Here is an 11,659-nt window from a genome sequence, read left to right as displayed (position 1 = left end):
TTTAGATATTTAATCTAGCTATACATGGCAGTTCAGATGGCATAGTACTTAGCAATTTCAAAACCTTGGCAACTCTGTTAGTCGTAGACAAAAAAATTTATAGATAGAATATAATGTTGTCAAAACCACCTGAAAGATAGTGAAATTCGGCTTAATTTTAAATTTAGATCACGCTGCGTGCAAGTGAGATGTGCTAGTCGATAAGATAAGATGCTGGCCCTGGGCAGAACGGCCTCCTTGGGCGCCTTTTCCGCCACACCCTTCACCTGTCGCCTGGCAGTAGCCTCGAAGAAAACGAAAACAAAAACAAACGTACACAAACAAGGGCGAACAGATGTTTCTCTCCTGTTACGCAACCTCGTCAATTTGGCGCAAAATTCAATGACGCTTGCCAAAGCAGCGCCGGCGGCCGTGGGAATAGCAACACGTGAAGTGACGGCACATAGGCAGCAGCAGACAAGTAGGCGCTTCCACAGTTCTTCAGTCGGAAAATCAAGGTATTCGGCCAGCACCATAATGACTTCCTACCACAAGGAGCTACTCCTCAAGGACTACGATATAGTGGGCTTCGATCTGGATGGCACCCTCCTTCGCTACAATCTCCGCGAGATGTCTGCTATGATCTACCACGTTCTCAAGCAATTCCTTGTAGAGCAAAAGGGCTATGACAAGAAGCTACTGGCTCAGCCACTCAATCTTGACTTTCTGCAGAAGGGATTGTTTCTTGACGGACCTCGTGGCAATGTCCTGAAACTCAGCAACGAAGCTCAGATCCTGAAAGCCACTCATGGCACTCGTCTTCTTAGTGACACGGAAGTCGAATCCATCTATGGACCCGACCGAAGGTGGGATATTACCACCGCCTTCTACAGAGATCCATTGTCGACTTGGAATGGCGCGGCCTCGACGCAAATGCGATCGCTGCTGGATTTTTTCGATATGCCTAGTGCTTTGGTTTTTGCTCAGGCCGTGGACCAGGTAGATAGGGAGCAAAAGCCACCGCCAGGGGAAGAGTATCAGGTTTGGCAGGATGTACAGGCTGGCCTGATGAACATCTATAGTCGCGAGAACTTTGCTAACGATCAGAGTCTGTATTTCAAGAGGATGCGGGCGGAACCCGAAAGATATGTACTCCAAACGGATACCAGTGTTATGAACTGGCTGGGCGAACTCCGGAAATCGGGAAAGAAGCTGTTTTTGCTCACCGGATCCAATGTGGACTTTGCCAATTTGACCGCCACGCAAGCACTAGGCAAGGACTGGCGAAAATATTTTGATTTCGTGGTAACCTACGCCAAGAAACCCGGATTTTTTACCATACAGCGCCCTTTTATGCAAGTGGATGTCGAGCAACTAGCGGAGCTGCCGCAGGAGGCGGAGGAAATAAAAGCGGGAGGCGTCTATTCCCAGGGTAACTGGCACCAGCTGCATGCGGCCATGGCTAGTATGATGCAGAAGGAGCCGTCGAAAGCCAAGGCACTATATTTCGGTGACAACATAATCCAGGATGTTTACACACCGGTCAAGCACCGCGACTTCGATGCCGTTGCTATATCCGAGGAGCTGCTCCTGGACGATGGTAAGTATCCGTATGCCGCTGAGTTGAATTCCCAGTTGTGGGGCTCGTACTTCGCCCTGGACTGCACGCCGACCTTGTGGTCCAGTTTCATCAGCACCTACGCCCAGTTGTGCGTGCCCTCGGTTGAGCAAGTGGCACAAACTTCCCCAGAGAAGCGAATCATTTGTTCCAATCCCTACGGCTTTAGTCCGCGGCTACCTAAGGAGCTGGAGACAGTTCAGCTGGAGAGCTGCTGGAGGGGATGAGTGAGTCTGCCTTGCTATCACCTTCCTGGAGACAATAAACGACATGCGACCTCAAGGCGCAGTAAATCCGATAACGCTTCTTTCAGCTGGAACCTCGTCAAAATTCTTACGTACAAGAAATTGTATTTGCTATCAGCAATAAAAACGCGAACTTCTGAATTATTCAATTAGCATCTACATTGCATGCCATAGCTATAAGGTTTTTAAAAATTCAAGGAGATTTGTAATGCATAAAAAAGGTATTATTTGAACACTTTAGTGAATTGTGACTAGCGGAAATTTTACAAAAAGTTTATAATTTCTCAGTATTTGAGGTATTCAGGCCTTATCTCATTTCAGTTTAGGTATTATTCCGAAGTCCAAATTAAAGGCCGATAAAACTATGTGCACAAATATTGAATATGTTTCAACTGATAACCAACTATGAAAAGCATTAAAAAGTTTTCTAATCAAACGGATTATACATTTTAAAATACTTTAGCCCAATTTATTGCATAAGTTAACCATAAAATGCTTGATAACTAACTAGTTTTTCAATAACTACGATGTATTTTAAAGTGATGCCTTGGCCTATTTGACTAAATAGTTAATGATGACAATGTATAAAACTGTACTCAGACTCTCAATTAGATGCTAATTTAATTCACACTATACAAATTGTTGCATATGTACCAACAGAAACTAAAAGCAAATAAAATGGGTTGTGCATCATCATAACAAATGCTTATTTTTAAATAAATTGCAGCCGAGTGTGACGCAACTCAGAAAATTGCACTGGATCAATTTCGTTTCCTAGAAATAGCAAATTTCATTTTGCTTACCCACATAAGTTGAGAGGTCCACGTCACTTTAAATTTAATTTTCAACATGTTCTAAATTAGTTTAATTGAGTAGACTTTGTGACTGCGCTTGAGACATAGGTTGTGCCCTATAAGTACGTGGGAATACTACACGATTATAAAATGGAATATAGAAATTGCAAACTGTACACTTAAGTAAGAAGGCGGAAACGGCAATAAATAGTTAGGATGACGTGAATACATATTAGATGAGGCGCTCTACGGCCAGGGCAATTCCCATGCCACCACCAATGCAAAGGGATGCGATTCCCCGACTCCCGCCAGTGCGCTCCAGCGCATAGAGCAAGGTGACCAGGACACGGGCACCTGATGCTCCAATCGGATGACCCAGGGCAATTGCGCCGCCATTTACATTTACTTTGCTGGCATCTAGCTTTAGCTCCTGGAGTACAGCCAGTGATTGAGCGGCGAAGGCTTCATTAAGCTCGTAGAGATCAACTTCCTCACGCTTCCAGTTGACTTTTGTCAGCTATGAAATTGCCAATCTTAAAATAAATACGAAGGAATAGAATTATTTCATACGTACCAATGCTTCAACTGCAGTCACTGGACCCAGACCCATCACCTTGGGTTCGATGCCAGTCTGCGTCCATCCAACAATCTTGGCCAACGGCTTAAGACCCTTTTTGGCCACCTCGTCTCCGGACACTAGTAGCACCGCAGCAGCTGAATCGTTAACACCAGAGGCATTGCCAGCGGTTATAGAGCCGCCCTAAATAAACAAGAGAAAGTGGGTTAGTTGTTTCGCTTATTTTTGTCTACATATGTTTTAAACGTACCTCTTTGAAGGCTGCTCTCAGCTTCTGGATGCCCTCTACGGTGCTGCCCGCCTTGATGTACTCATCTTTGTTGAATATCTGCGTGCCCTTGCGATCCTTGATCTCAACAGGCACAATCTCCTTGTCAAAGAAGCCATTTTTCTGAGCCTCTTCGGCTCGATTTTGTGACTGCACGGCATAGGCATCCTGGGCTTCTCGACTGATTTGGTACTTCTCTGCCAGATTCTCGGCCGTGATGCCCATGTGTATATTCTCCATGGCATCGGTGAGACCGTCGTGAATCATTGAGTCCACCAAAGTGCCGGGACCCATTTTGACGCCCTGTCGGAGGTGCATGACGTGTGGGGCGAGAGACATGCTCTCTTGGCCTCCGGCCACCACAATCTGGGCATCTCCTGATCGAATGGCCTGGTAGCCCAGGGCTACAGTCCTGAAAAGAGCCGAAAGCCGGTAAGAATATGTGGAACCATGTAAAACACTCTTGCAAACCCACTTCAAGCCGGACCCGCAGAGCATATTGATACCGTAGGCGGGCACCTGGATGGGCAGACCAGCTTTAAGCGATGCCTGACGGGCGGGATTCTGACCCTGACCAGCAGCCAATGCCTGACAAAGATATTTACATAACAAAAGGGTATGATAAGCAAAACAAAAACACACAAATGGTGATCATACCTGGCCCAAGATCACCTCGCTGACCTGCTGGCCTTCAACATTCGCCCGCCGGAGAACCTCCTGGATCACCACACTGCCCAACTCGGAGGCCTTAAGTTTAGAAAGCGATCCATTGAAGCTACCTGTTGATTTTTTGGGTGATTGGACAAACAGAAAGAGAAAGTTATCAATTGGAATTAGGATATCATGTGTGATTCAGCTGATCAATGTTTGTTCTACCAATGGGAGTGCGAGCAGCGGACACGATGAACACGTCAGACATTCTGAATAGACGATGGACAGATGTTTACGTCTTAGCTAATGGGCAGCAAATAAAATTATAATTTTCGAAATTGTTATTGGCTGTCGCAGTGTGACCAGTGTGTGGAGTGAGAGCGATAGTACTGTTTTCAAATACCTCGTTCTCACATAAAACATATAAGATAACTGAGCAATATATTTACTAAGAGCTTACTTCTATGTTACCAACTTTTACTGCTTATTTGAATAATTTTAAGCCATTTTTGCAGCAATTGTAATTCTTAGATAAGTAGAATGATTTCCATGCAGGGTGGCTGTATGCTTTAAAGATTATACCCAAACGGTATTTAGTATTTCCTCCACACCGGATGGGATATTTGAACAGTCCAGCCGCGGTCACACTGCAGTACACAGAAAATTTACATTTTTTGTTGAGAAAATTAGGGAATTCAACGCACAAAAGGCAAATTACCGAGGTCCAAAACGCAAGGCGCGATCATCAGTCGCCCCAAGGACCAAAAGGCACTGCAGAAATAGTCCGGGATTTAGGGATATCAAGGATAAGGGCCTTCGAACGCAACAGCCCTCCGCCGCCGCCGCCCAAAAAGAACCAACAAAAAAAAAACGACTGAGGACTGCCAACCAGCCATAAGAAGAAGCACCCCCGCAATCTTCAATCTCCAATCTCTAGAACACAAAGCACTTCACTCCAGAACTAGAAATCCAACCCGGAAACTAGCACCATGCAGGCGATCAAGTGCGTCGTCGTCGGCGACGGTGCCGTGGGAAAAACCTGCCTGCTGATCAGCTATACGACCAATGCCTTTCCCGGCGAGTACATACCCACCGTTTTTGACAATTACTCGGCCAATGTAATGGTCGATGCCAAGCCCATTAACCTGGGCCTCTGGGATACGGCCGGACAGGAGGATTACGACAGACTGAGACCCTTGTCCTATCCCCAAACCGATGTCTTCCTCATCTGCTTCTCGCTGGTGAATCCAGCTTCGTTCGAGAACGTGAGGGCTAAGTGGTACCCGGAGGTGCGCCATCACTGCCCAAGCACTCCCATAATTTTAGTGGGCACCAAGTTGGATTTGCGCGACGACAAGAACACAATCGAAAAGCTGAGGGACAAGAAGCTGGCGCCCATCACCTACCCGCAGGGTTTGGCCATGGCCAAGGAAATCGGAGCGGTCAAGTATCTTGAATGCTCGGCCCTGACGCAGAAGGGTCTAAAAACCGTTTTCGATGAGGCCATCCGATCGGTTTTGTGCCCCGTGCTACAACCCAAGTCCAAGCGCAAGTGCGCCCTGCTCTAAAAGAGTTAGAGAAAGAGAGTTCACCCAATTGGACTCGGCTTAAACGTAATATTATTAACTATAAAACCATTATGTAACCTAAGCGTTGGCCAGGCTAAAAGGCTGATCCGTAGTTTCTTTGTTACAATTTTGCCACTAATTTTCGCTGCTACATGGGATTCTCCCAATCAAACAATTGCTTTCGTTTCGTTTCTGAGTTCGTTTCGTGTGTTCTGTAATTCATAATCCAATTCTGTTTACCCGTGCATTAATTTCAACTAAAAGTTAAAAGCGAGATGTTTCTAGATAAAACGGAGAAGTGTAAACTCTAACTGTATTTTGTATTATTTAATAACTTTTGTAATTAAAATTAATGTTGTAAAACTGAGGTAAAACCAAAAAAACTACAAAAAAAGTGAGGAAAGGACGAGAATAGCCGCATAAAGAGCATAAAAGTAGATGTCGCCTGTTGATCGAAGGTCCTCTAGCCGGGATCAGGATATTGAGTCAGTAAAGTAAACGTTCCATTGCAATTACACTTACATTATTACATACTTGTATTTAGATGTTGTTGGATATCGAAGCGACGAAGCGGCAGGTAACAACTTTTTAAACTTTTGCTAGATCCAGGAACTATCAATATATATATATATATATACATGTATGTATAAGATGAAAAGTCCTTCGTATACTATGTACTGAAATTAAAGGCATCAAACTGAGAAACTTTGAATACTTTGTATTTTAAAAAGTTAGATATTCAAGAAAACCAACAGCAACAAAACAAGAACGAAACCAAGATAATTATATAAATGTGTCTATTTCAATGGAAATCAATAAAGCATAAATAAAAAGAACGACTAGTTTTGGTGTAAAAATTTAATACATTTTTATAACTTTATTGTTAAGGTTTTCCTTAGATATTTTCTCTTCCACTCTGACAAAAAGATGTTGTCCAAAATTTGATTTATTATCTGCCATAAATGTTATGCAAAAATATGAATGGAAAAGAGACTGAAACTTGTTTTAGCTGAGCATATTCTTAGAGACCGGATTTATCTGAACTTTTATTATGTTTTACTCTTTTCTTCATCAAAATCTAAAAAGCCCGTAGCAATCTTACTCACACTATCCCACACAATATTATTATTATTCTCATGTGTTCATGTCATAAAAGACTGGAAATTGTTTATCAAACTACTTTTTATCAGTCGCCGACACCCGCGAGTGTTCACTGTACCCAGAAGCGGAGACAGACTTATCATTGCCCAAAACCCTATTATTTGCTTATCTCGGCGAAAGTTGAGAACCGAAAATAATCTAAATCAGCTTGAAGCGAAGTAACCGATTCTCGTAGTTCTCACCCTACACAGGGTAAAAAATAATTTATATTTTCTTTTAGTTTTTTATTATTCAAAACATTTTGCTAAACACATTTAAACATAATTTAAAATCATTTTGGTAATTAAACATAGGAAATTTAGTAAGAAACAGAATAAAATTGTAGGGAGTATTGAGTTCAAAATCACAATTGATTGTTAAGTGTTATTTTGTAAATATTACGATTTCAAGCTAATAAGAATATAACTTTTCTTCCAGTGCATACTCTCTCTTTCAGTGTCTCCGATTGAGTGTGTTGCTTGGAATGTTCTCGCAGCTGGAAACGAATCGGGCTACAGCGAAAATCATTTATGTTTATATGTTACACAGGCAAATGCGGCGTATCTGTGATTCTGGGCAAAGAGGAGGGGTCAAGTGACGACATGTGTGTGCGGATGGGGCGTTCGTTCCAGTGACGTGGCCATTGATGCTCCAAGAGCTGACGTGGACGCGTTTCAATTAAACAAATCACCTCAAATCAATTAGTTGTGGTGCCATAATATATGTATGGGCCCTTCATTCGAGTTGGTTTACAATGCACTTTCAATGGTCTTAGGATCTAGTAGAGTTTTACAAATTATTTGGCATGCGAAATGGGAGATTCATAGGATCAATCTTAATCTCAGGGATGCTGGGTATTTGGTAGACTGTTTAGAACTCATCGTGCCGTGCTAGAGCTTCACCGAAATCTGTGGCTTGGGAGCCCACGAAAACGTCATATTTGTCAAGGATTTCTTCTTTGGTCAACTTGTCATCGTGATCCGCATCAGCCTCAAACAGCAGGTGTTTGGCTTCGCTCTCCGAATGATCCCAGTCGTGGGGCGCTATCCACAGCTTCACCTCCTCCTCGTTCAAATAGCCATCTTTGTCCAAGTCGCGATGGGTTGAGAACGCCTCCCTCTCGTTGGCCACCCACTCAGGTTCCTCGTCATCTTCGTCGGTCGATCGGTACATGTCACCAATGTACTCGTCCACCGATATCTTGCCATCATTGTCCTTATCTAGGTCGGAGATGGTTTCGCGCAGGACCACATCCTTCATTCTGGGGTGATCTTCGGGATGCAAAAAGGCAGTAAACTCTTCCCGGGTGAGATTATCATCCAAATCCTGGTCGGCTACCGCCCAGCGGTTGCGATCCCGCTTTAGCAGGCTCTTGTAACTGACTCCTATAAAAAGATTATAAAGATTGTTAAATGTAAATTAACAATGTGTCTTTACTTAAGAGTATTATTATTATTATTAAAAAATATTTTTAAAATTCAAAAATACAATAATTTTTACACACCATTTTCCTCCTGTTCCCTTTCTTGGCTGCTCAATTCATCCATGAACCCGTAGACTGTGTTCCTGTAGGAATCCCAGCTGATGGAGTTATTTTTCTCGGGATTGTGCTGCTTCCACAGGCGATCCACATCCTCCTCGATGTAGCGCCTCTGCGTGTAGGCGACCCAATTCTTAAGCTCGGCCAAAGTGACGAATCCGTCCTTGTTCTCATCAATCCGGTCCACAATGACACCCAGTCTCCGCCTGCTCTCTTCCGGCGTCAGGTTGTCGAACTTCTTGGACTCATCTGGACCCAAAAAGGCCTCATGATCGAACTGTGCATTGTGCTCGCCCCCATCGAAGTGCTTGGCGTGCAGCGAGTCGTACTCTAGCGGATTGTGGGGCACCTCTTCCGGAATACTGGAGGCACTTGCGCCACTTATCGCCCCCGCGGTTAGTGCAACAACAAGTATCAGCATCTGGATCCCGGTTCCAGTGATGTTCCAACGCGACGACATCTTCATCCGAAAGGCAAACTCAGAATGAATCGTGAGACTCAAATTTTGAACAATAAACTCTCGGCAACTCTGCCAGTGTTGAGAAACGTTGAATACCAAGTGCTGTCCAGCTGGCGGGACTTTTAAAAATGAATGTCCAGTATAAACAAAAATTAAGGTACTTTCTTTGTAAGTAATAGTTTATTTTATTGGCTTCCATGTCGCCTTTAAGAATAAAAAAGACGATACGTACTTTATTGGTTTTCGATTGCATTTATTAAACGTCCGTTCTGTAAAGCTAGTTAAATATTGTACAAATAAATATGTGCAAACTTTAGAATTGAAGCGACTGGCTAGCTACAATATATCACTTATCTCTATTTACATTCGTGTATGTGCAGGGAGGGATTGAGACAGGGTGCGTGAGGCAATTATTTAGGAGCCTCGGAGCCTTCCTGACCTAGCGAACTGAAGTCTCCAGTATTGCAGGAGATGCTGGGAATATCGAAATTCGAGAAGCCACGATAATTGGCAACCTCGGGCTTTAAGGGGGATGGAAGTAGGACAGCTGTGCCAGGCACTTCGCTGTCAATCAGGCTGTCCATGGTGCTGTCCAGCAGACTAGTCTCCGGCAGAGCAGGAGGTGGCTGGTTAACTGAGCCTCTTTGCGCCAAGGGATCAAATTCGTCGAGATTGGGCTTCGTTTCATCCGCGGTGCTGTTTTCACCACTCTGATCTGACAAATCAAAGTCGTAGTTGATGTTGGTTAGGCCTCCATGAAACTCGGAACCCAGCATGACAACATCTGGGTTTCCCTCGGAAGACGGCTCCTCCAACAGGGAAACGGCATCAAAGGCGGCGTAATTGAAGATTGGAGAAGCGAAGAGGTTGTCGGCTGGCTGAATATTTTGATGCAGAGGCGACAGACGACCCATGGAACCCATGCTGGTGTCCTTGAGGGACAAACCAGAGTCTTCCGGTGCTATTGCGGGCTTTGCCAAGCCACCAACTGCAGTCAGTGATTGCGAGGTCAACGAACCGCCACTTAGCACATTCGCCTGATAATGACCAGCTTCGTTTTCATTGAGGAGGTGAGCTCTTGCTTGGCCAATCAAAAAAGCGGGCGTTTTTATGGGCAGCAGGTTGAGTGGCGCCTTCGCTATTACGGTGTCCACTCGTTCGGTCACCTCTCTTTGGAAATCTATGAGCTCCTTTTCAAATGTAGTAATCCCGGTGCTTATTAGCGCGTTTCTTTTCTGAAGCAGCTCCATCCGCTTCATATTTTCGGATATTAAGTGAATACTCTCGCAGGCCAACAGGGCACTTTCCCAGGGCGTACTGTAGGATTGCTGTCCGGACATCAGAGCTGCGAACTCTTCGCTACTGATGCCAAGACTCTCCCCATTCAGATTCTCAATAAAGGCAATTGCCGAGCAGAGATTGGTGAAGTAGTACCCACTCTCGCCGCTCATCACCCGTTGTGCATTTGTAAAGCGTGTAACGAAATTAATATTGCTGTGGAGTCGCACAGGATTTGCCTTCAGTACCACAAATATCAGGGCTGGTAAAAAGTCATCCGCACTGGCTGGCCCACCGGTGGCCCGCTTAAGCAGCTCGAAGATGTGCCTACAGCAGCGCCAAGTGCATTGCAGCTTCTCCTGCGGCGAATAATACGAATCGATTCCCACCAATTCAGATATAGCATTGTACACTAGGTCCCTGGCCTCCGAGTTAACCTCATCAATATTGCAGTCTAGATGCTTGGCCGTAATCCAGCTCAGCTGGCGTATGCGCTTTTGAACTGTTACATCGCTGTCCTCATCCGTAGTGAAGTAGGGACTAAAGAGGAATCTGAAAAATAAGAGTTCCCCGGCTTAGAGATAATTGCTTTTTAGATATCAATATTTTGGATGACTCACTTGTGGTTCTGCGTCATCACCACTTTCTCAAAGAAGTCAATGGCACTATCGCGATCCTCGTTGGTGGCTATCTCGAAGCTGGGATCGTTGTGCACAATGTTTGAAACCTTGGTGTATGCATTTTGCACTAGATCCGACAATTCGTTGATGTTTTTGCCGCCATTTCCGTTCATATACTTGCGTATTTCGCTGTCCAAACGTTGGATCTCACCCTTTAGTTTGCGCTTCCCATCGTCGGGAATACGAAGCTGGCGGAGCTGTAGCAAGAACTGCCCCTCCGTGGGATCGGGCACATGACTACGCTGTTGGGTGACTAAAGAATAACCAATATAAGCTTCAAGATGAAGGATAGCTATATAATAATACTTTTTTGGGCTCCAGCTTGAAGAGTTTTCTGTAGGACAGAGGTAAACTTCTTCTTTTGGAGAGTTCCCGAGTGATCCTGCTCCTTGTCTACCACCGCCTTTCTGGTTTGCTGTTCCGTTTTTCCGTGAAGATGTCCATGTTGAGGCGATCTGCGCTCAATGGAGCCAGGTGAGGAAGAGGATCCTGGGCCCGTTTCGCCTGCCTTCTCTGTTAAGAACCACTTCATGACTGAACGATCTCTTGGGTATTATACACATTGTGTATCTCCCAGACTTACGTCTCAACTTCCGCTGCTTATCATTAAAACACATTGAGCAGAGTCCGTCGTTCTGGGGAGTTCCGTAGAATCCGCATCCCGTGCGGCACTTCAAGTCCTGCTGCCCCAGGCGCAATGACGGAGGTCGAGTCGCCGTTGACATCTCGTGTTTGAGTATAGAATAGCAGCTACTTATCTCTGGGAGTCACTTTGTTTCCTCTTGTTTTGTGTGTAATTTACAGAGATAAATAATTCGACTGCTGACAGCGTTGCCAGATAGTCTTTTATCTAGTGGTGGC

At 44.6% G+C, this 11,659-nt stretch overlaps 5 protein-coding genes across 5 annotated transcripts; 2 read left to right on the top strand and 3 right to left on the bottom strand.

The window, feature by feature from the left end:
- The first annotated feature begins 73 nt into the window (after window positions 1-73).
- Window positions 74-2,541, top strand: LOC108102840 (5'-nucleotidase domain-containing protein 1). Its single transcript, XM_017208033.1, has one exon. The coding sequence runs from the start codon at window positions 211-213 to the stop codon at window positions 1,822-1,824; it is 1,614 nt and encodes a 537-aa protein (XP_017063522.1). The 5' UTR covers window positions 74-210; the 3' UTR covers window positions 1,825-2,541.
- A 137-nt stretch (window positions 2,542-2,678) lies between these two features.
- LOC108102841 (acetyl-CoA acetyltransferase) lies at window positions 2,679-4,490 on the bottom strand. The gene is made up of 6 exons (XM_017208034.2): window positions 4,358-4,490; window positions 4,139-4,260; window positions 3,957-4,069; window positions 3,464-3,893; window positions 3,211-3,396; window positions 2,679-3,153 (listed from the first exon to the last, which is right to left on the bottom strand). Exons 1-6 carry the CDS (start codon window positions 4,398-4,400, stop codon window positions 2,869-2,871), a joined length of 1,179 nt encoding a protein of 392 aa, XP_017063523.1. The 5' UTR covers window positions 4,401-4,490; the 3' UTR covers window positions 2,679-2,868.
- Window positions 4,491-4,755: 265 nt separating this feature from the next.
- On the top strand, window positions 4,756-6,536 carry LOC108102839 (ras-related protein Rac1). The gene has a single exon (XM_017208032.2). It carries the CDS (start codon window positions 5,122-5,124, stop codon window positions 5,698-5,700), a length of 579 nt encoding a protein of 192 aa, XP_017063521.1. The 5' UTR covers window positions 4,756-5,121; the 3' UTR covers window positions 5,701-6,536.
- A 1,005-nt stretch (window positions 6,537-7,541) lies between these two features.
- Window positions 7,542-8,878, bottom strand: LOC108102838 (calumenin). Its single transcript, XM_017208031.2, has 2 exons — window positions 8,345-8,878; window positions 7,542-8,225 (listed from the first exon to the last, which is right to left on the bottom strand). The coding sequence occupies exons 1-2, from the start codon at window positions 8,844-8,846 to the stop codon at window positions 7,711-7,713; spliced, it is 1,017 nt and encodes a 338-aa protein (XP_017063520.1). The 5' UTR covers window positions 8,847-8,878; the 3' UTR covers window positions 7,542-7,710.
- A 191-nt stretch (window positions 8,879-9,069) lies between these two features.
- On the bottom strand, window positions 9,070-11,636 carry LOC108102873 (rab5 GDP/GTP exchange factor). Its single transcript, XM_017208081.2, has 4 exons — window positions 11,382-11,636; window positions 11,105-11,311; window positions 10,739-11,051; window positions 9,070-10,670 (listed from the first exon to the last, which is right to left on the bottom strand). Exons 1-4 carry the CDS (start codon window positions 11,521-11,523, stop codon window positions 9,251-9,253), a joined length of 2,082 nt encoding a protein of 693 aa, XP_017063570.1. The 5' UTR covers window positions 11,524-11,636; the 3' UTR covers window positions 9,070-9,250.
- Between the last annotated feature and the right edge of the window lie 23 nt (window positions 11,637-11,659).

Source organism: Drosophila eugracilis, unplaced genomic scaffold (genome assembly GCF_018153835.1).
Source record: "Drosophila eugracilis isolate 14026-0451.02 unplaced genomic scaffold, ASM1815383v1 contig_2088, whole genome shotgun sequence".
Lineage (NCBI taxonomy): Eukaryota > Metazoa > Arthropoda > Insecta > Diptera > Drosophilidae > Drosophila > Drosophila eugracilis.
This window is presented reverse-complemented; position numbering and strand designations above follow the sequence as displayed.